This window comes from Hypomesus nipponensis, chromosome 1 (assembly GCF_054491055.1).
Source record: "Hypomesus nipponensis isolate SF chromosome 1, ASM5449105v1, whole genome shotgun sequence".
NCBI lineage: Eukaryota > Metazoa > Chordata > Actinopteri > Osmeriformes > Osmeridae > Hypomesus > Hypomesus nipponensis.
The window spans coordinates 18,950,382-18,971,187 of NC_140361.1; the positions used below are offsets into that span (position 1 = coordinate 18,950,382).

Genomic DNA, 20,806 nt, shown 5'->3' on the forward strand with positions numbered 1-20,806 from the left:
ACGTTCTTCTTGAACGTAACCTCTCTTCATAGTGACCATGAATAGCTGTAAATGCACGTCTACGAAGTGCAGTATACGTTTGTATAGCCAATATAAACATTACTGGTAGGTATTCCTCCATTTTTGTTACAATGACTTCAACGTTTGATTACTCGTCGTGTGTGACAATGTTGTAATGTCCACACAACATGTGACCTCCGCCTTGCCCTCAGCCATAATACGATCTGCAAAGGTAAAATCATGTATGTTTTGGTTTGTTTACAGGTATAGTCCATATGAGCTGCTACGTTTAGCTATAATACTAATAGCCAAAATGTTCGAGATAATTAGCCTAACGTTCTTCTTGAACATAACCTCTCTTCATAGTGACCACGAATAGCTGTAAATGCACGTCTACGAAGTGCAGTATACGTTTGTATAGCCAATATAAACATTATTGGTAGGTAGTCCTCCATTTTTGTTACAATGACTTCAACGTTTGATTTCTTGTTGTGTGTGACAATGTTGTAATGAGTTGTTACAATGATTTCATGCTGCGTTGCTAGGACAACGGAGGCGTATGACGTAGTAGCCCTACTCTGGCTCTCAGTTGGTGGAAAATCGAGCTGGTTCTTAGATTAGAACCAGCACCGAACCGCATAAGCACCAGCCCAGAACCAGCCCCGGACTAGCTTTGGTGGAAAAGGGGTATCTGAGAAAACTTTTTGGAAAAGACGGGCTATGGACCCAACCAACTCCATTTGGGAGGGGAGAACTCCCTCACATAGTACAACCCATGCAGAGGCTGAGGTGTCAGAATGCAGAACGTGTGTAGCCTATTTTAAGAGAAGATAATACTAACGTGACAAATGTCAACAACAAAAAATCCTCGACCGGCCCAAAAGTGAAACGGCCCACTTGAGACTCTCCCAATTACCCACCCCGGCCCTGTTTACAACGTTAACAGGGCTACTTGATTGGCATTGCCTTTTCAGCGTGAGATATAGAAGGTGTGGCGTGAAAGCGTGTAAAATGGTTGAAATGCGTGTGTCTCACGGCCAATGCGTGAGAGTTGGCAGCCCTGCCTATAGCTAACATATAGCTAATGGTGACAGCCAATGCCACGCGACCTTCCGCCCCCGCCTTGTCCCTATGTGGATTAGGCCGCGAAGTGCATTTATTCAACTTTGTTTTGACAGTGTGAAAGTCATTAACGTGTGTGTTATGTTAATATAAAGGTCATTTCACACGACTCGCGTAGGCCTATGTGCTGCAGATAAAATGCATGGGATTAATGAAAGAATACAGACCCAACAGCGTCATTGCACTTACAATTAGAAACCAAGTATTTTCTCGATTCTAAGCGCGCAACTGTTCAAATGAGCTGATACATAACAAAAAATACTCAGTGTGCCCTACGAAGGAAGGAAATTGCATGCCATGCATTTTTTTCAAGACTCGCCGGATTACTTACTTTCAGTTGCATGTAATAGTTTGTAAATTTGAGCTATTTTGTGTATATGTGTATCAGTGATTTTGAATTATATTATTGTCTCATCTACCAAGCATTCAAAGGGAACAGAACAGCACTGAAGGCATCATTTCAAGTCAGCCTCCACATTGCCATGGCAAAGAAGCCCCATTCCATTAGGGAGCAGCTGATAAAACCATGTTTAAAAGATGTGTCTCTCTCTTTTGGGTGAGGAAGCAGCGAACAAAGTTGAGTCTGTTGCACTCTCAAATAACACAGTTGCAACTAGAATCAAAGATGGCAGTGGACATCCAAAAGTCAGTTACAGTGGAAATAATTTAACACAAAATATTTTTACTGTAACTACATGAGTGTTGATGTTGCTGGGATTCCCCAATTAACGGTATTTTCCAGATACATCAGTGGTAAGGATATGAAGGAGGAGTTCCTGTTCTGTGACCGACTGCATACAACAACCAGGGTTCTTGCAGGTTTCAGTAAGTTAAATTTAAGACCTTTTTAAGACATTTTAAGACCATAAAGATTGAAATTTAAGACCTACACGACGCATGACCAAATAAATATTCAAATCAAAGAAATTCTGAAAAAAATCATTTAATATCATTTTATAAGAGAGTGTGTGTGTGTGTGAGAGAGAGATATGTATGTCAATGTCACAACTTGAGGGACAGTGAATCAACCTTGTATGTCTTAAAACCTTTCTGTATCTTTACTTTTAGTCATTTTTTACATTTAGTATCTTAACATGCATTTATATGTTACTTTCCAACTATCCATGTTTCTGCTATTTTGTCTTATTATTAGACTCCTTGTTATATGTAATGATATATATGTTCAAATGTCCCTTCAATATGGACTGCTTTGGCAATACTGCTCAACCCAAACTGTTATGCAAATGAAACATTCTGAACTTTACTGAACTGCGAGAGAAAGGAATAGAGAGAGAGATTACATATGCCTAAATTCCTCTCCTTTAGCACCAATCTCAGCCTCAATGTTTTTGAGTTCAGCCATTTTGTCTTTGTACGCCCTTCTGAGGGCATTTGACTTGGATAGGAGCTGGGGCATCTTTGAGCCAGCCTTTCCCTCGGCTTCCTCGGCAAGCATGTCTGCCTCCCTGGCAAGACAGTCGGACACCTCCTTTAAATTGGTCTTTTTCTTTTTTAGTTGCTCTAAACCCTCATCTGCCAGCTTTCTCTTCAGGCTCTGCATTTCCGATTCTTTCCTGGTACGCTCCTGATCAAGAAAGATGCGGTACCTTGAGCAGGCTGCACCCACACATGTTAGGAGCTCTCTGGTGAGGGGAACCTTTGTCACACCCCCATGCATCTCTACATGGTCGCAGATCAGCCTATTTGTGATGATGGTCTCCTCATGCATGTTTTCGATCTCCACCTCCTTGTTAACAGAAAATCCCCTTTCAACGGAGGCCTGCCCATGTGAAAGAAGGAGCAACCTCTGGCAAAAATCCCAAGCAGCAGGATAGGGACGGCTTAACCTCTCATGCAGTAAGGTGTCTAGTCGGTTCTCAAATGGCTGGAAGTTGAGAAGTTCTACGTTCCTTGCCTCAACAGACAGGAAAGACTCAAACTGTTGGACAATGATATCCCCTAAAACAAAGTGAGTGATAAAAGAAAAGTCAAGTATGCATATATAGATAAATCATAGCACTCAAGACCTAAACCGACTCTTTACCTATGTAATGTTTTCAATAACAAAAAAAGCCTGTGTGAAATACCACTGCACACAGAACAGGTGCAGGACCATTAGAAGAGGGAATAACAAAAGCAAGATGTCCATGCTAAACCAATACCCTGATCGGAAAAGAGAAAAGGGCCAAATGGGGGACCAAATGTCTGCAACATAGAGAGAAGGCTCGACAGTCATATACAAATTCAGAGTATAGTTGAGCATGGTACTCAAAACTTTGGTTCATAACCCCTTCCAAATATATTCCTACCAGCAGATACACCTCCTGTCAGCTGCTTGTCCTTCAGAAATGTCTGCATGAGACGTTTCATTTGAGTCTTGCTTTTGTCTGGGGCCCTGAACATAAGAGACGGGTCCATATAAAAAAATACATCATAGAATTAAAACAATTTTAAATTAAAAAGTACACATGACTGGGCATAAAGAGACTTCATGCAATGGGGTAATATGACTTCTTAGTGTATTAGCTTAATGGCAAAGTTCCTTCCTGTTGCACACTTTACAATTGACATGTTTGGAGTATGTTAAACAAAATGATATTTGCTGTCTGCATATTGATCATTATTTCCAAAAGCTTAAGAAGAATCATGACAATACCTTGAGAGCTTCCTCAGCACCCAAGCCGATGTCAACCTTCTGTGGGAAGAGGGGCAAGTTCTTGTCAGACAGGTCCAGTGTGGTAAGCTGAAGGGCAGTGATGTCTTGCAAGACCAGCCTTTTAACAAAGCGCCTCAGTAGACTCTGTCAGCGGACAAATTAAGTAACAAAAACAATAACTGAATTGAAAGGGTTTATATATTTATCCAAGTGTTGCTGTACTGTCCAAATTACGGAAATTGTGTAGTAAGTTATACTGTTTGTTGTTGGTTGTACCACATCATAAGGTTACTGTGTTTCTTGTGAGGCAAGAATGTTGTAGCACGTTGCTTCTAGCTATTGTATAATTGTCGGAACCTCGCATTACCCGTGTTTTCTATTGTTTAGAACGCCGAATATAAGCGGAGATTGCTTTGTAAGCCTTATGTTGTTTTGCATATTGTGTAACATTGTTTAGCATTTTGTATAACACTGCATTTAAGTTGATCATTTACTGATTCATGCCTATATGTGTTTCAGAACCACACACATCGATATGTACATCTGTTAGTCAATAAGACCCATAAAAGGAACATCTTGTTGCATTCTAATCGATGCCCCCTGGTGGCCACAACCCTTTGAAGACCAACAAATTATACAGTCCTTTTAAAACCACCAAAACAATTACCTTAAGCAACTCAGCCAAGTCTTTGCCAAAGAAAGGCATCACAGGTTCTTCTGTTTGGTACTTCCTCATGAATGGATCAAAGGTCCTGGCCACTGTCATGAAGAAGTGCATCCTTGTGATGGTTAAAGGATCGTTGTGGGCTGCTTCAATGGTGTCAAATGATGCCGTCTTGGGGTTTGGCAGCTCTTTTCTGTGCACAGCATCCAGGTATAGCTGGAGAGATGGCCAGACCGCCAGAGCCCTCTCGATAACCGTAAGGTTTTCCAGCCACCGATGGCCGCAGAATGGCCGAGGGAACACTGTGGACTTGGTGACTCTTACGTAGTCCTCCCTCCTCGCTGGAACATGGTGGGATAATGTGTGCACTGCCTTTAGTAGCTTGTCCACATGCCACATCGAAAAGCCAGCCTTGAAGGCATTATGCAGTGTGTGGAGCCCACAGCTGCCAACGGACACCAGTTGTGCACCCCCGTAGTTCTCAGCATGGTCAAGCTGGAGGAGCTCTAAAAACTTAAAGTTAACATTAGGCCAATCCATGGAGACTGACATCAGCCTGCTGCAGTCCAATTGATCCAAAGACTCCTTATGTATTGAAAATAAGGAGAAATAAAGACAGATATACATCATTAAAGCAATGGCGCGCACACACACACATACACAGTCATTGTACATAATTATCTCCATGTTTGACTACAAGCCTTACTTTATGTATCTCTGTAGGTCTGTAGAACTATGACTACTAATGTGGCCTAAACTGTATGAGAACCTACATTCCCTCTCTCGATTGCCTAATTTTTGTTTGAGACAATAAAGGTTCATCTAAACTGATAAAATAAATTAAACCATACGTTAGGTTACTTTTTCTATGTAGGCTACAGCTTCAAATGTGTAGACACTAGACAGACATCGCTTTCTACATGTATTGTTTCCTTAGTCTCAAAATTGATGAGTAAAAGAATAGCCCATTCAACTTTCACTTACTTTGACATGTTTCAGTAAGTCCCGCGCTGTCCCATGTACCCAGGTACCTCGACTTTACAATGCCATTGTTCCAGAAACGAACGTGGACGTCAAGTTGTTTGGTCTTGGTGGTCTGGTTAAGATTTTCGTCGAACATTACGACATACGGCCCGGTTATGGAACGAATCAATTCCCTCTTTATGAACTACCCCAATCCAAATCTTGCCACATAAGCGATCTTGTTGGGCCCGCAAGAGAACGTCTTCGCGATTAACGAATCAGGGAACATCACTCGGAAAAGATCGCCAATCTCACTGTTGCTATTAAATGAGTGATGTTTAGTCACCGTGTGCAGTATCCACAGCACCTCGGCTTTCGACGTGTCAGTCGATCCAAAAGTAGCCCGAAGGTCGTTCGAGGGAGCTGAGATATTGCGCTGGAGACCGGAGGGGCCCGGTATTGAGGAGGAAGACGACAGGGAAGGCAGGGGTGAGGCACAAAACTCACTAATTGGTTTTGTCCGCTGAAGGCATTTTATGGCTACTTTGTGTTTCTTCGCTCTTGCGTGTGACTCCAGCGCCTTCACACCCAGAGTCCCTAATTTAATATTTTTTAGACATAGTTTACAGCGAGCCTCGTACCTGGAGCTGGGTACCGCTACTAACCAACAGCGGAAATCGATGTGCTCTAGCCATGACTCTTTGAAACTACACTTTCCCATTTTTCTCACATAACCAAACTTTTCAAACTCTGAGGAGACGCAAACGTATTTCGCGGGCAAGTATTGCAATGCATTCATCATGGGATTTGTAGTTCTATCGTGGTGATAGAACTACAAATACAATACTTGCCCGCGAAATACGTTTGCGTCTCCTCAGAGTTTGAAAAGTTTGGTTATGTGAGAAAAATGGGAAAGTGTAGTTTCAAAGAGTCATGGCTAGAGCACATCGATTTCCGCTGTTGGTTAGTACGTACCATCACCAATATCGAGAAGGGTCCAAATGCAGTACTCCCTCCTCAGGCCCCTCCAAACCGGAACTCTCTCCTCAGGCCCCTGAAGCCGGAACTCTCTCCTCAGGCCCCTTTTTTCATGTGTATCCGAGGTATTAGTGCCACCGCTGGTCGGAGGATACTGTAGGCTATTTATATTAATAGGCTAACTTACATTGAACTTCGGTTTTAGCATAAGTCAATAGTGTTTAACAAAGCGGAAATTAGCATTGCGGCTAGCGTTAGGTACAGAGTTCTAAATTAACACCCTCCAAATGCGGGCTAAATTTCATTTTCATAATAAAAACTCGCAAGCCAGTTTGGCCGGTGATAGCCTAAATGAGGCATTTCATCAACGATACATAAGGCTATGTTCTCGGCATGGTTATTGTTAATTTATCCCCCTGCAGTAGCCTAAGTTTCCCATGAACACCGTAATCCTACGTTATTGGAATATATGTTTAGTGCTATTACACATCTTTATGATTGAAGTGGTAATTGATGAAGCAACATTTAACATAAATACAAGGATGGATATTGATTTCAGATTAAGAGAGTACTGTTGTTTGTATTATCAACGTTAAAAAATGAATTATTTCAGAGCCGGCTCTTGTTGCCGTGGAAACAATAAACAATAACACGAGCCAGCTGTTGCTGCTGCAAATGACGGAAAAAATGTGATATTCTATAATGACCACTAGATGACGCTAAACTGCCAAACCTATTTTCTATGCTTGCCAGGGTTAGAACAGTGATCATGTTTGTAATGTTAGCAATACGTAACGCTAGCCGCAATGCAAATTTCCGCTTTGTTAAACATTATTGACTTATGCTAAAACCGAAGTTCAATGTAAGGTAGCCTATTAATATAAATAGCCTACAGTATCCTCCGACCAGCGGTGGCGCACCTCGGATACACATGAAAAAAGGGGCCTGAGGAGAGAGTTCCGGCTCTAGGGGCCTGAGGAGAGAGTTCCGGCTCTAGGGGCCTGAGGAGAGAGTTCCGGTTTAGAGGGGCCTGAGGAGGGAGCACTGCATTTGGACCCTATTGGCCAATATCCCACGAAAGAACTACAACACACCGAACCAACGTTCTCAGGGCAGCGTTGTAGCAAAGACTCTAGAGCTCCGCTATGTATTTTATGACTCAATTTTTGTTTGCTACTTTGTAATAACTTTCTGCGGCCGTTTCTGGAAATGAACGCGAGAAACCCATTTTTAAGACCTGACTAAATTAAATGTAAGACCTTGGATGAAAATATGGCAATTTTTAAGACCTTGAATTTAAAGTTCCGAATTTAAGACTTTTTAAGACCCCGCGGGAACCCTGAACAACAAGTGGAGAGGATATTTTCAGAGTAGTGGACACAAATTTGAAAGATCTCAAATTGGAATGGATTAACTGTATTGAAATTTGCACTGATGGTGCCAGGAACATGACTGGGTGCAGGTCTAGCTTTGCGGCTCATGTTTGTAAAGTGGTACCAAATGTGAAGCTGACACATTGTATCATCCACAGGGAAGCTTTGGCCAGCAAAGCATTACAGCGTGACCTAGGAGAGGTTTTTGATGTGGTTGTGAGAATTGTGAATCTAATCAAAAAGTGACCATTACAATCAAGGCTCTTCACAGAGCTATGCAGGGAAATGGGAGCAGAGCATGAGCACTTGCTCTTTCACTGTGAGGTGAGGTGGCTCTCCAGGGGAAGAGTTCTACAGAGAGTGTGGGAGCTGAGAGAAGAGGTCATGGCCTACCTCAAAAATGAAGTATTGGCTGGCAAGATTAGCATATCTTGTGGACATTTTCAACAAGCTCAACACACTGAACAAAAGCCTTAAAGGAAAGGAGAACAGCATTTTGGAGCTGGATTTGCAGCACGCGTGGCTCTGTGGCAATGCCAGCTGGCTGCAGGAGAACTAGCAATGTTTCCGGTCCTCTCTGCCTACCAAGAGAACACGGGTGTCCCCCTGAGTGACTCTGTGAAGCAGAACATAGTTGAGCACATGTCTGGCCTACAGAAGAACTTTAAGCAATACTTCCCAGACTCACAGGGATCTCAAAACCTTCAGTGGGTGAAGTATCCCTTCCAAGCTGTGCCATCACTAGAGTTGGGTCTAAGTCAGACAGAGTTAGAAGCATTGGTCACACTGCAGGTCAACAATGGCAGTAAGATGCTATTTGAGACAATCACTCTCAGTTTTGGATTGCTCATCTCCAGCAGGAAGAGTTCTCTTGCTTGGCTAGGAAAGCTGCAAATGTGTTTATTCAGTTTGGTACCACATACTTATGTGAATCTGGGTTTTCTACTCTAGCATACCTGAAAAGCAAATACAGAAACAGACTCAATCCCCAGCATGCCCTCAGAATAGCACTTTCACAAACCAAGCCCAGAATAAATCTTCTGGTTGAAAACTTCACCCAGCCACGTACTTCTCATTAGATTTAATTGTGCCTTAGATGAAATATCATACCCCTTCTGGCATGTCAGGCCAGTAAAATCATTTTCAAATAAGCCAGTAAAAAAGTATCTGAATGTTGCTCATTGTTGGTGTTTAAAGTTGAGGGATGTTGGGAGGGGGAGTTGAGAAAGGGGTGACAAATAGCAGAGTAGAAAATGTTTGTTCATTTAAAAGTGGTACAACTTGTATGTACATATGAGGTGGAGAGAATTTTTTTATTGCACTCAAGACTTTTGATTATTGCTGTCATGTGCTTTTATGATTAAATAAATACATTTCATATCCATTTTAAATTCATAGTTTGTTGTGTTATGTATCAGTAGTTAAAAAAATATAGATGTTATGGAAATGTATGTAGTATTTTTATGTTTGGGTCCCAGGGAGACACCATATTTCTCTTTCAAGTGGGTCTCGAGCAAAAAAAGGTTTGGGAACCCATGGATTAGTGAGTACATGGGACATCCCGTGTACTTAAGTAACAGCTTAAATGCTTAATAGCTTAAAGGTGACATGACATGAAAACTTCATTTTATGAGGTTATTTAACATTAATATGAGTTCCCCTAGCCTGCCTTTGGTCCCCCAGTGGCTAGAATTTTCGATAGGTCTAAACAAAGCCCTGGGTGTTCTTCTCCGCCTTTGACAAAATGAAGGCTCAAGCGCTCTGTTTGAAAATCTCCTCCAAGTGACGTAGATACGAGAAAGGTTACCTCCCCTCTCTCTGCTTTGCCCGTCCAGATCATCTGGCCCGCCCATGAGAAACTGAGCTACCACCGTGCAAGGGCGAGTGCAATATTGTTTTTTCCTGGAGAGACATCATTGCGAGCAAACAAACGATGCATAAAAGTTGCTCAGTTCTTGGATGTACAAATACAAGCACAAGTCTTTATTTGATTCCTTCATCCGAGCCTCTGCACAACCAATATCTCAATTTTATTTTCGCTGGAAATGCGCCGACACAACTTCCCAAAGTTTTGCATGTCTATGCCAAAAATTTCAGCCACTACTGTTTCCTCAACTTGAGCCAACACAAAGCTGGCCTTGCTGAAATTAAATTCTGGATCATTACTAAATCTCCTTGGTCAAGCTACAAACCTTGGACAAGTAAGTTAACTAAAGCTATATCATTTTGTTGCTTTACTGTATATGGTTACCTAGCTTGCTACCCTTAGAATGTGGCTGTAACATTAGCTCTGCAGCCAACAGCTGAGTTACTGTTGCTAACGTAAAGATAAATGCAAATGAAATCAAGTGTGTGTGTGAATACAAACGCTGTAACACAAGTGTTGTACACTTCTTTGTTATTTGGATAACCGTTCTGCTGTTGGTGTTATGGCGTGCGCGATATCCGCCTTTCTCCACATTGAAATGACTGAGTGTGCACCTCTGCAAACCAGGGTGATAAGATGAGAATGGCTAAATTCGAGGCATCTTACAGCAACGAGGGCTACGAGCCATTGCGATACATCTGTTGTAAACATTAGCGCATGTTGCCGCCCCTCTCCTTCTCATTAGCATTTAAAGCTACAGAAACAGCACGTTCTGAGGAAAGCTGATTGTGGCTACGAGGGCAATTTAGATTGTGGGGGATTGTGTAGTGGCTATAATTCTGCACCATGGCTGAATTTCGGGAAAGAGACTTCAGATACAGTATTAGGGGACCACTAAGGCCTATATAAAGCATCCAAAAACAGCATGTCATGTCACCTTTAATAACATTGCTTAATAACACCCATTGGAAATGCCAAAGTCCTAGGAATTAATGACTCCATCAACATAGGCTACTCGGAGCAGGCACACATTTGAACAGTAGATGGCGTAGTTCTGCCAATTTAGTGGAATTTAATCTGAACCCAGATAACTATGGCTGTTTATTAATCCGAAGAACGCAAGTACATTCTTTTGAAGAACGTTCTTGCAAGCGTCCTTGCGAGAATGGTCTTGCAAGGACGGAGAATGAATTGAGATGGTTAGGGTTTTCCTGGACTCGCAGCATTATGATAACCCTGACTAACTACAATAACTAGATAACAAAGCTAAAAAATGCTCCATCTACCTGTAATTTTACGTTTTCTGTAGCCCTTACTAATTTACAGTACCTAATGTTAACTAGGTTATCGAAAAGTCGGAGCAAATTAACAAATTAGGCGTTTCATCAATAAAATAAGAACATTTTCAGCGACTACACTGCCTATTTCCTGTCACATTTTAATTCAGATGCTGATTTACAAGTACCGTTTAGCTGAAATATGAAAATAAAAAAATTACAGTTGTGAGGTTTGTCCGCCTCGCTTGACATCTTGCAATGACTTCTGGGGAATCAGCGTTCTCGCTGGTCAAGTCACCATCCGATGCATCCTCTATAAAAAGGGCAGATCAAGAACATTTCCGGGTATTTTTGGCGTTCTTGGTGACTTGTGTTCTTAGGATTGGAACTGTACTTGGGCAATGAAAGATGACGTCAAACGAGTTCGCAAGAACGGAAAAAAACGTGGATTGATAAACAGCCTATGTTACACGTACAATTCATTCATGAAAATAAAAAAGGACAATGATTACGTTTTTTGAGGTCTCAAAACATCCAACTTCATCCATTATCAAAATCAATGTTGAACTAAACAGAACGCCAACGGATTGCAAAGTCTACAATGGCCGCAGTGGGCAACGCTCTAACAGTGCGTGTCCACTGCAGCGACGCGATGCGAGCGACAACATGTTTTCCATTCATTTTCTATGGAGCCAGGCGAATCGCTTGTGTGGTGCATTGTGGGTAGCGACGCGATTCAAGCGATTCGAGTTGAGATTTTCTCAACTTTATGCTAATGAGGAGCGATTTTCGCTAGCGATGGCCAATCGGAGTGTTTTCTTGTTTCTCGTAACGTAGAAACCATGATAAACATTTCTAGGTTTCAAGCTGGAGGAGAAACTAATCGTTTGTGTGGCTGCTTACCCAGTCCTGTACGATACATATCTGTATTCGTACAGAGATGTTAATAAAAAAAAACGATGCATGGCGCAAGGTTTGCCGAAGTTGTGGGTGCTTGTCCTTTCAAATTCAGTTTAGTCACATTACGTAACTTCGTTCTGTCCTAACTAGTTAGCTAGCCGGGCTGGAACTCCCTATCGTATCGGCAGATTAGCAGAGATTGAGGAATATAGTAAAACGTTTTTTTACACATGTCAACGTGTATGTCTACAGTATTAAACAGTTTTATATTTTGTAAACAAGTTGTATTTTGATCGATGTTGCAACTACGTAAACCCAAGTCTGCACACTTGGCCATGACAACTACAACAGTGACTTTAGAGAACTACATTCTACATTAATCTGTTTGAAACGCCCCCGAGCGTGGTGAACTGTGGGAAGGCAAGCGATGGCAAGCGATTCGCGTCGCTGCAGTGGACACGCACTGTTACTGTGCGTTCACACTGCAGCGACGCGATGCGAGCGATATGTTTTCCATTCATTTTCTATGGAGCCAGGCGAATCGCTTGCGTGGTGCATTGTGGGTAGCAACGTGACGCGATCGAGTTGAGATTCTCAACTTTATGCAAATGAGAAGATTTTCGCTAGCGATGGCCAATCGCAGTGTTTTGCGTTTCTCGTAACGTAGCAACCATGGTAAACATTTGTAGCTTTCAGTTTTTAAGATGGAGAAGTAAATCGCCTGTGTGGCTGCATATCCAGTCCTGTACAAGACGTCCCTGTATTTGTACAAAGACATTAATAAAAATAATGAGGCCTGTTGCAGGCCTGCCAACGTTGTCAGTGCTCCTGGTGGGTTTTTTGTACTTTCAAATTCAGTCTCTCGTCACATTACGTAACTTTGTTCGAGCTAGTTACTAGTACAGTAGTAGCCCGGCTGGAACTCCCTCGTCATATCAAAAGATTAGCAGAGACTGAGTAATATAATAAAACGTTTTTACACATGTCAACGTGTATGTTTATTAAACAGTTTTGTATTTAGTTGTATTTTGATCGATGTTGCGAGTAAACCAAAGTCTGCACACTTGGCCATGACAACTACAACAGTGACAGAACTACATTCTACATTAATTTGTTTGAAACTCGCCCCAGCGTGGTGAACTGTGGGAAGGCGAGCGATGGCAAACGATTCGCGTCGCTGCAGTGCGAACGCACTTTTAGCGTAGAAAATGTTACGCCTTTGCAAACAGAATTTACGTAGCCTGCCAACTCCCGCCCACATGAAAGTCATTAGCATACATTTTTGATATCCAGAATTCAATTCTGGATATCAAGAATTTGAATTGTTGTTATCCCAAATGCAATTGTTGATTTCCAAAATTTGAATTGAAAATTCGATTTGTTGATATCCAAAATGCAATTCTTGATATCCAAATCTCGAATTTTGGATATCAACTATTCATTGGTTAAATGATAAAACGGCTTGCCATATGTTTCAGACAGAAAGCGGTGACAAGGATGCTACAAAAAAAAATGCTGGTGTTTTTTTTATTGCCATAACAACCATGAGCTAATCTGGAGTTAATGCTAGCTAACGTGCTAGTTTTTCTAACGAATGAAAAAATGTTTAAAAAAACCTTTATATCAGAAATGTCTCCCAAATTAAACAAGGTTGCTCAACATTGGCAATTTGCAGAATTTCATTTCTACCTGTTAGTCTGTAACATGAAGGCAAAACTGATTCAACCATTAAAACCGTTTTTCATCTGAACACTTATACCCTCAGGATGTTATCTATTGACACAAGAGACATGTCCTTCTCTCCATATTAGTATGCTGCCCATGCATAATAAATTGGGTATTGGTAAATAGAGTATATGGCTGATACTTTTTTGGGCTGTGCCATTTAGGGAAACTGATGAAAAAAGTGTCTGCTGACACCCATGCCTTCCATAACAAGCTGAGGCACCCCAAAAAACCTTTTTAAAGCACTACGAGTAAGCTTGTCTTTACAACAGCAACCTAGTCATTCCGTTGTCTTGTTTTTATAGGAAATGTAAACATCTTAATTGTGGAAAACGTGTCCGTCCCCAATCCTAACGAATCCAGCAACAGGATCCAAAAGATAACATTGTTTCAAATAAAATACCAGTAACCTGTTCACTTCTTATGCTTCTAAACTCGCTGCATCAAAAAAATGCATCAAAACAATCTTTCTTGAGAGTGAAACCGGACGTTTTCAAGGGGCAAACTTATCAAGTGAAAATTCAAGAATGTTCATCAAAAAAGGTCTTAACAAACTTTCTACCGTATGGTTTTATTGGAAAATGAACAAAATAATGTTTATTCTTTATTCAAACACAGAACAAAAATGAAAGACAAACATTAAAAAAAGAAAAAATATTTCATTTCACTTGGTGTATTCACAACACTGGGTCATTTGCCGGAGGAGCATCATTACTTCTGTTCCCATTCCAAAAAGTGACAACATAACGGTCCTACAAATACACAATCTCTTTTTGAGGTAATTGATCAGTACTGTCAATCACATGACTATACTATTGCAATCGGTACATAAAAAGACAGGTTTCCATTGTTAGTTTAATCTAGAACCTCCAGTGCCTGACATACTGATTCACAGAAACAGGCTGCAATGAGGGTCCAGCTTAGAGGTAAGATGTAAGGCAGGGTATGGACCATCACAGCATATCCAGAAGATCTTACTTCACTTTGGTAGCAGGTTAAATTGGAGGTTATTAAGAAGAGGTGTGCTACAATAAACCCAGCTTGTTTCTCAGACAGTGAGGTCCTGCCACAGTCAACTGCCCTCAGCAGAAACACAATTTGCACAATTGCATTTCTGCTGAGTGCTGAGCAGTTGACAGACACGACCTGAGGTGTATGAATGTGGTTAAGTTAAAACTATCAACATATTACATCAACTTGTCCAACCCTTTCAGATCTCCTTAAGTGCATAAATGGCAGAAGATGCTGGAAACAGGCCTCTGCTTGAATCTCAGCTCTGGCTAAGGCGAGTCTTGGTGGCAAAGTTGGCACTGAGTTTACGCATCACATTAGCATGGCTCTGTCCCGTCAGCTCCTGGCGCATACTTCCATAGTTTTCTTTGACAAAACTTGCAAAAGGTGTGGGTGCACGGGGCTTGCTGTTGGCGGGGACCAGAAGGACCAATGGCCCTGTGCAGAGGGCACATATGAATCTCTGAGTATCTAGAGATTTGGAATGGCGCCCAATCCTGTAGAGATCACAAGAGTTCACACTAAGGGGTGTAGTCAAGAATGTTTTGTACTTTAGCAGCACAAAAAAGGATTATGAAAAGAAGTATTTTAATACAAAATTCTGGTGTAACAGTGTTTCCACTATGTAGATTTTTCTAAATTTTTCTGCCGCCACGGTATCAGAAATAGGGCTGTACAAAATTTTAGGCCGTCTATCAGCAGTGATTGTTAGAAAGCGTATCGGAGGACATCACGGACACACGCTTCACAGCGCAGTTGAGATTGCGTGTGGGTCCTTGAGAACTGTAGAGCTAAGTCGTATAACTTATGTTGTCAGTTAATTTAAGGCTGTTATTGTATTGGTCCATATCTTGCTAATTTAAATGAAGTCAACAAGTGACTTTTGTTGTTTGTAGGCTATTCTTCCCCTGCTAGCGAAATTGCACATGTCGATTCGATAGCGATTGCTGCCCTTGCTCACGTTTGTATTTTAGGTGCATTCAGGGGCGCCGTATAGGGGGGGAAAGTTAGGACGATTCTAAGGGCCCCTGACTGACAGGGGCGAGACAGTGTACATGCTTCCGAGTGGCCCCTTTATCGATAGGCTAGGCTACTGATCATTTACAATAAGTTGTTACGTCAATTATTAATTGTCAGCATTTATGCCATTTAGAATATACTTTATGACTGTAAGGTCGTAAAGACCTGCCCCCACTGCAAAAAAAAATATCATAGAGGAAACACTGTGTAGTGTATACTTTACTAAAACATTTAAATGTCCCAATACATAAGCATTTCACTTTAAGAGGTTATTTAACATTGATATGAGTTCCCCTAGCCTTCATTTGATTCCCCAGTGGCTAGAAATGTTGATAGGTGTAAACCAAGCCCTGGGTTTTCTTCTCCCCCTTTGAGAAAGTGAAAGCTGAAACGCTCCGATTTGAAAATGTTCCTCTTATGTCGTCATAAGAGGAAATGTTACTTCCCCTTCCTCTGCTTTGCCCGCCCAGATAATTTGGCCCGCCAATGAGAAAATGAGCTACGACTGTGGTGGCATAATAGTTTTTTACTCGAGAGACATCATGGCTTGCAAACGACCGAAGCATAGCAGTTAGCTCTGCCTCTCTCCTCCAAATAGCATTTAAAGCTACAGCCACAGAAGCACCAAGGCTGGGAGTCAGATGGCTGAGCGGTGAGGGAGTCGGGCTAGTAATCAGAAGGTTGCTGGATCGATTCCCCCGTGCCAAAATGACGTTGGGCAAGGCACTTCACCCATTCCTCGGGGGGAATGTCCCTGTACTTACTGCTCTGGATAAGAGCATCTACTAAATTACTAAATGTAAATGTAAGACTGAATTTTGGGAAAGAGATTTCAGATACAGTATTAGAGCACCGCTAAAGCTTATGAAAGCATCCAAAAACAGCATGCCATGGGACCTTTAAATAAATGGGAAGCCCGTTATATGTTGATGTACACTATGCAAGTACACAGGGCGATGTTGAAATAACCAGATCCACTTGAAGTACCCAGAGCTATTTGGACCCATGACTTACGTGTTCTTGCAGTGACTGCACTGGTACTTGTACTTGTAGTTGATGTCATAGCTGTGACAGCGGGTCACCATGGGTAGCTCTGGGTGGACCAGCGTGGCCTTGCTGGCGTAAAGTTTCCAGAAGGGTCCATGGCCGTCTCGTACGCCATTGATTAGCCAGGTGGCGGCATGGCACATTTCGTGGACCAGGGTGTCCCTCAGGCGGTCTAGTGAGAAAAGGACCAGAAAAAAGACAAGATTATTATAGAGAAAAAACAATGTGAGAGACAGAGAAATGTTGTCAAGACAGAACAAAACAGCAACTATCTACAGCCTGTGTTGGGTTACCTGCAGAGTCACAAACTTTCTCTGAGAGCTCGATGCGTGCGTAGCGGTTACCTCCCACCCGCTCCTGTCCAGTGATACAATATCCTGCAGTCTTCCTCATCTTCTTGTTCCAGCTGACTGACATGCCAGCAGGCAGCTGGAGGAGGAACAGAGCTTTAAAAACGACACGGAAATAGACTTATTCAAAATAATTTGTCAGTGTGTATGTCCTGCTGACCTTGCTCTCAAATACACTGGTGTTGTACAGTTGGAAGAGTCTAGCTGTGAGGTTTTCCTTGATTAGCTTGAAGCCACATGCGTAGGTGGATAGGGACTGAAGGAAACAACCGGGAGTCCTACACATCCCTAGTCTTGGGTGAGGGGACAGAGTCAGAATATGTTTAAGCAAGGATAAGTAATGTTTTTGAGGAGCACTTTTTGTCATATTTGCTCAAATAAACTTCACATCCTGATAGCCATCAATAAATCAAATGCTCTGGCAGTAAAATCAAATAAATATCTAATGCCATCGCAGGACTGTAATAAACAGAACCAATCATTGAGTTCAGACCGAATGCAATGATTGGAAGGGCTACTTGCCTGTCTGTCTACCTACCTACCTACATGAGTTTCAACACGGATCTATTTTCCTTTCATCATTAAAGGGAAGATTCATAGTACCTGCTGCTGAAGGTGCTGGGTCTGGGCTCTGTCTGTGTGACTGCGGGTTGTGGCATTGGCATTCTTCCTCCAGGTTGAGGGCCCGCCCTTTTCTGTCCCTTTGTGGAAGGTTTTGAGACAGAAGGTGTTGTAGTAGGAATAGGGGCATGAAGCCTATGACTTGACCCTTGTCCCCACGTGGGACAGATAAGTAGCCAATAAGAAAACAGGAGAAGAGAACAAGGCAAAAGTGTAGAAAAAAAAAACATGTAGAAATGTCAGTCAAGAACAAGTACTCATTGGAGAGGGCTATCAACACTATCTAAACTTGTCCAACCCACTCAGATCTCCTATAACGTGTGTATAAATGTGTGACCATTGAAAAGCTAATAACCTTTGGCAAAAAGGTGTGAGCATGGTACCTGTATTGTTTTTGGGTGTAGGAGTGTTGCTGCCAAGCCTGCTGTTCTTCCTCACTCTATCAAGTAAGGAGAGAAACTCCTCCTCTGAGCTGACAGAGTCTTCCAGCTTGGACGGGGCAGAGTATGTCCGCCGAGGGGAGGCAGAGTGTGTCTGCTGAGGCTGGGCAAAAAAGAGGGAGGAGGGAAAAGAGGGAGTAGGAGCTAGGAAAGATGGCAGAAAAAGGGAGGAAGACTGAGAGGATGAAGGAGAAATGTCCTCCAGATTACTCTCCAGAATATTGACAGTTTTGGTGCGTGATGAAGGATGGCATGGAGGATGACGGCTCCTCCAGGTGCTCTTAGAGACAAGACTATCATCATCGCTGTCACTGAGGAAGACTGGGGAGTCACATTCGGTCAGGGATTTTCTGACTGGGGGTTGGGAAATGTTGGCCTTGGGAGTCTTGTATACTGGTGAGCGGAAAAGAGACAAGTATAATTTGAAATAATCACTGGTGCTGATTGCTTGTTTACTCTCTTGTGAAAAGAGCACATTTCCCAGAACGAGTAACATATTTTCATACCTTAATACCCTACAAATACATTATGAATGCAGGTCATGAACCTTACCTTTGCAGGTAGAGGGTTGCTTCTTCTCAATGATAAAGTCATCGTCAGAAGAAAAGTCATCAACAATGACGTTTTTTAAACTGAGGGGAGAACCAAGGAATGATGTCAACTTCAACACTCAACAGAAGTCAAATGAGATTTGGCAGACCTGGTGTATAAGGAGTAAAGTTACAAGTCACACTATACCCGTCTTCACCCTCATTCTCGGCTGTGGTCTTAGGCTTGGCCTTTGGTGTTTTCACACGGTTTAAAACTGTCACGAACAGGAAGGAAAAACCAAAACACAGATTTATGTTGGGCCTAAAATAGAATAGATTAAATCAAAATGTTTAAAGAAAAAACTAAACCAACTTACAGGGCTCAAAGCTGTCCTCACAGTCTGAACTCACAACAACAGCAACAGAAAAACTGACAAAATATACATAAATCAAGATTACTTAAGACACCAAGTAAAATGTATTATTTGTAAAAAATAAAAATAAATGATATTCTCGTTAGTCTTTCTTATACCTCTCTTTCTTGGGAGCACTCCTGGGTTTTCCTAAATCTGCTTTTGGTGTAGCATTCTGCATCAGAACTTAAGAGAAGAGCGTACATTTAAACGTTGCTAACCTACGGACACGTGTAGTGTGATGTTAATGCCATACCATTTCAAACTCACACTGATCAAATTCATCATCGCTTGACTCAATCTGGACTTTATCCCTGTAGTCCATAGCGTTGGCATTGGAGGCTTGGTTTCTCTGGTTCTCCTTCACAAAAGTGTCATCTGCGCTGTCCAGCAGGAGATGCCTAACTGGGGAATGCAAGTCCTGGGTCTGGGTCCGACATGTTGCCAGACAGGTCTTACTGATGCTCCGTAGAAGCTGTCCGGAGGGTGCATAAACCATTGGTCAGATATTCTGTTCCGCCTATTGTTCAGATCAGTCTTTATTTTTGTAGGAACTCAACTACAATGTATTCGTTCGGAGGTTAAGTAGCTACACACATCGCCTTGTTTTTATTTTGTATATATGTATAAATTACACAATAAAACAATAACAAATGATTGTCTCCGCACAGCCGACTTTTGTTAAAATAACTAAACATATCAAACCGCTTCTTCAGCCATCTCCAATCCTCCTTCCTCTGTCCATCCCATTTTGTTAGCAATTCTTTGAAATAACATTTGGGTATCTCCATCCATGCTGATATAGCTAGCTCTCTGTGAAACTACGAATAAGTAATCTTAGCTATGTGTGAAGCAGGAAGCTACTTGAATGTATGTGGTAAATGTCCAAAAAATCGGATTACAAAAACGAAACTGGTTTGTAAATCCCAAATAATTTGCTATATAATAAGGGATAACTAGCTGTTGGTTGCCAAAACAGCTAGAGCTAGCTAGTAACTACTTAATTGTTGTGACAACGTCCTATTTACTTGCTAGGATTATTGCTTTGTGTTACACAACGCAAATTCAAAACGGGCGTGGAGGAAGTAGTCACCATAATAAAGGAAGTGACACATTTTTTAATCGTGACAGAGCCTGTTTAAGGAGAGCCTTGCCACTCCGTGTTAAGCTCCATTGTACCGAATTATGTTGCAGTTCCACTAGAGTTCCACTGGGAGTGATTGCGGTCGAGTGCAAAATGAATGGGAGTCTATGGAGCTTAACGGCTAAATTAGTCTCTTTCGCCTGATTGTCGTTGATAAATCTGAGATTTGATTGTAGTTTTTGCATGTTCAACATGGATTACAGGTCAAAAGTTGAATGAACGAGTACTTATTTCCTTTCGATTTCTTACAGGTTAAGTCGTTGTTGCCCATAACACGCTAGCATTCTGCTAACGAATGCTGATTGGTTAGTGAAGGACTGACTACGACCAGAGATCCCGCTTGATGGCATCCGAAGCAGAACCAGAATGTCAGAGCATTAGCAACATTAACAACAATATTAGCAGCCAAAACTCTTTCTAGCATGTGTATTGACAGGGAGAGCCTAACCTGTCAGCTGTGTTGTCAATACCTCGAGAGAAAAGTGGAAGTAACCGGAGCTTGCCGTCAAGCAGTAGCTCTGGTCGTACAATGTTTATGACGTCAATGCCATTTTCAAAGGCTTTTTAGAACAGAAAGGTGACTTTAAAAAAATCTAATACCCAGTGGTGTGTATTTTTTTGCCTCCGCTTTCGATTTCAGAATTCAAATTACTAGACAAAAAATGATTTTGAAAAGTGGATTTTGAGGGGTATAGCTCCATAGAC

General features: G+C 41.8%; 2 protein-coding genes and 1 pseudogene across 4 annotated transcripts; all 3 read right to left on the bottom strand.

The window, feature by feature from the left end:
* Positions 1-2,090: 2,090 nt before the first annotated feature.
* LOC146302890 (uncharacterized) lies at positions 2,091-5,027 on the bottom strand. The gene is made up of 4 exons (XM_084698654.1): positions 4,446-5,027; positions 3,774-3,922; positions 3,432-3,517; positions 2,091-3,081 (listed from the first exon to the last, which is right to left on the bottom strand). The coding sequence occupies exons 1-4, from the start codon at positions 4,992-4,994 to the stop codon at positions 2,420-2,422; spliced, it is 1,446 nt and encodes a 481-aa protein (XP_084554780.1). The 5' UTR covers positions 4,995-5,027; the 3' UTR covers positions 2,091-2,419.
* Positions 4,947-6,126, bottom strand: LOC146302891 (uncharacterized; annotated as a pseudogene).
* Positions 6,127-11,047: 4,921 nt separating this feature from the next.
* gcna (germ cell nuclear acidic peptidase) lies at positions 11,048-20,040 on the bottom strand. 3 transcript variants are annotated; one of them, XM_084697394.1, is made up of 12 exons: positions 19,663-20,039; positions 19,228-19,432; positions 19,077-19,143; positions 18,922-18,974; positions 18,753-18,819; positions 18,567-18,646; positions 17,958-18,407; positions 17,557-17,722; positions 17,114-17,246; positions 16,897-17,032; positions 16,571-16,775; positions 11,048-11,213 (listed from the first exon to the last, which is right to left on the bottom strand). In XM_084697394.1, exons 1-12 carry the CDS (start codon positions 19,750-19,752, stop codon positions 11,195-11,197), a joined length of 1,671 nt encoding a protein of 556 aa, XP_084553520.1. In that variant the 5' UTR covers positions 19,753-20,039; the 3' UTR covers positions 11,048-11,194. The 3 variants fall into 3 exon arrangements, with proteins under 3 accessions (XP_084553520.1, XP_084553518.1, XP_084553519.1); XM_084697392.1 differs by lacking the exon at positions 11,048-11,213 and adding an exon at positions 14,078-15,033 and having other exon boundaries at positions 19,663-20,038; XM_084697393.1 differs by lacking the exons at positions 11,048-11,213; positions 17,114-17,246 and adding an exon at positions 14,078-15,033 and having other exon boundaries at positions 17,557-17,654; positions 19,663-20,040.
* Between the last annotated feature and the right edge of the window lie 766 nt (positions 20,041-20,806).

Bases quoted from the DNA above. Each gene is read 5' to 3' on its own strand.
- gcna (XM_084697392.1), bottom strand. From the start codon at position 19,752: ATGGATGGAGATACCCAAATGTTATTTCAAAGAATTGCTAACAAAATG. The intron at 19,433-19,662 runs GTTTGATATGTT...CCCTCCGGACAG, and splicing joins TGGAGATGGCTGAAGAAGCG to CTTCTACGGAGCATCAGTAA. The intron at 18,408-18,566 runs GTAAGGTTCATG...TCCGCTCACCAG, and splicing joins GCAACCCTCTACCTGCAAAG to TATACAAGACTCCCAAGGCC.
- LOC146302890 (XM_084698654.1), bottom strand. From the start codon at position 4,994: ATGTCAGTCTCCATGGATTGGCCTAATGTTAACTTTAAGTTTTTAGAG. The intron at 3,518-3,773 runs GTCATGATTCTT...TCTTATGTTCAG, and splicing joins GAGGAAGCTCTCAAGGTATT to GGCCCCAGACAAAAGCAAGA. The intron at 3,082-3,431 runs GTAGGAATATAT...ACTTTGTTTTAG, and splicing joins GACAGGAGGTGTATCTGCTG to GGGATATCATTGTCCAACAG.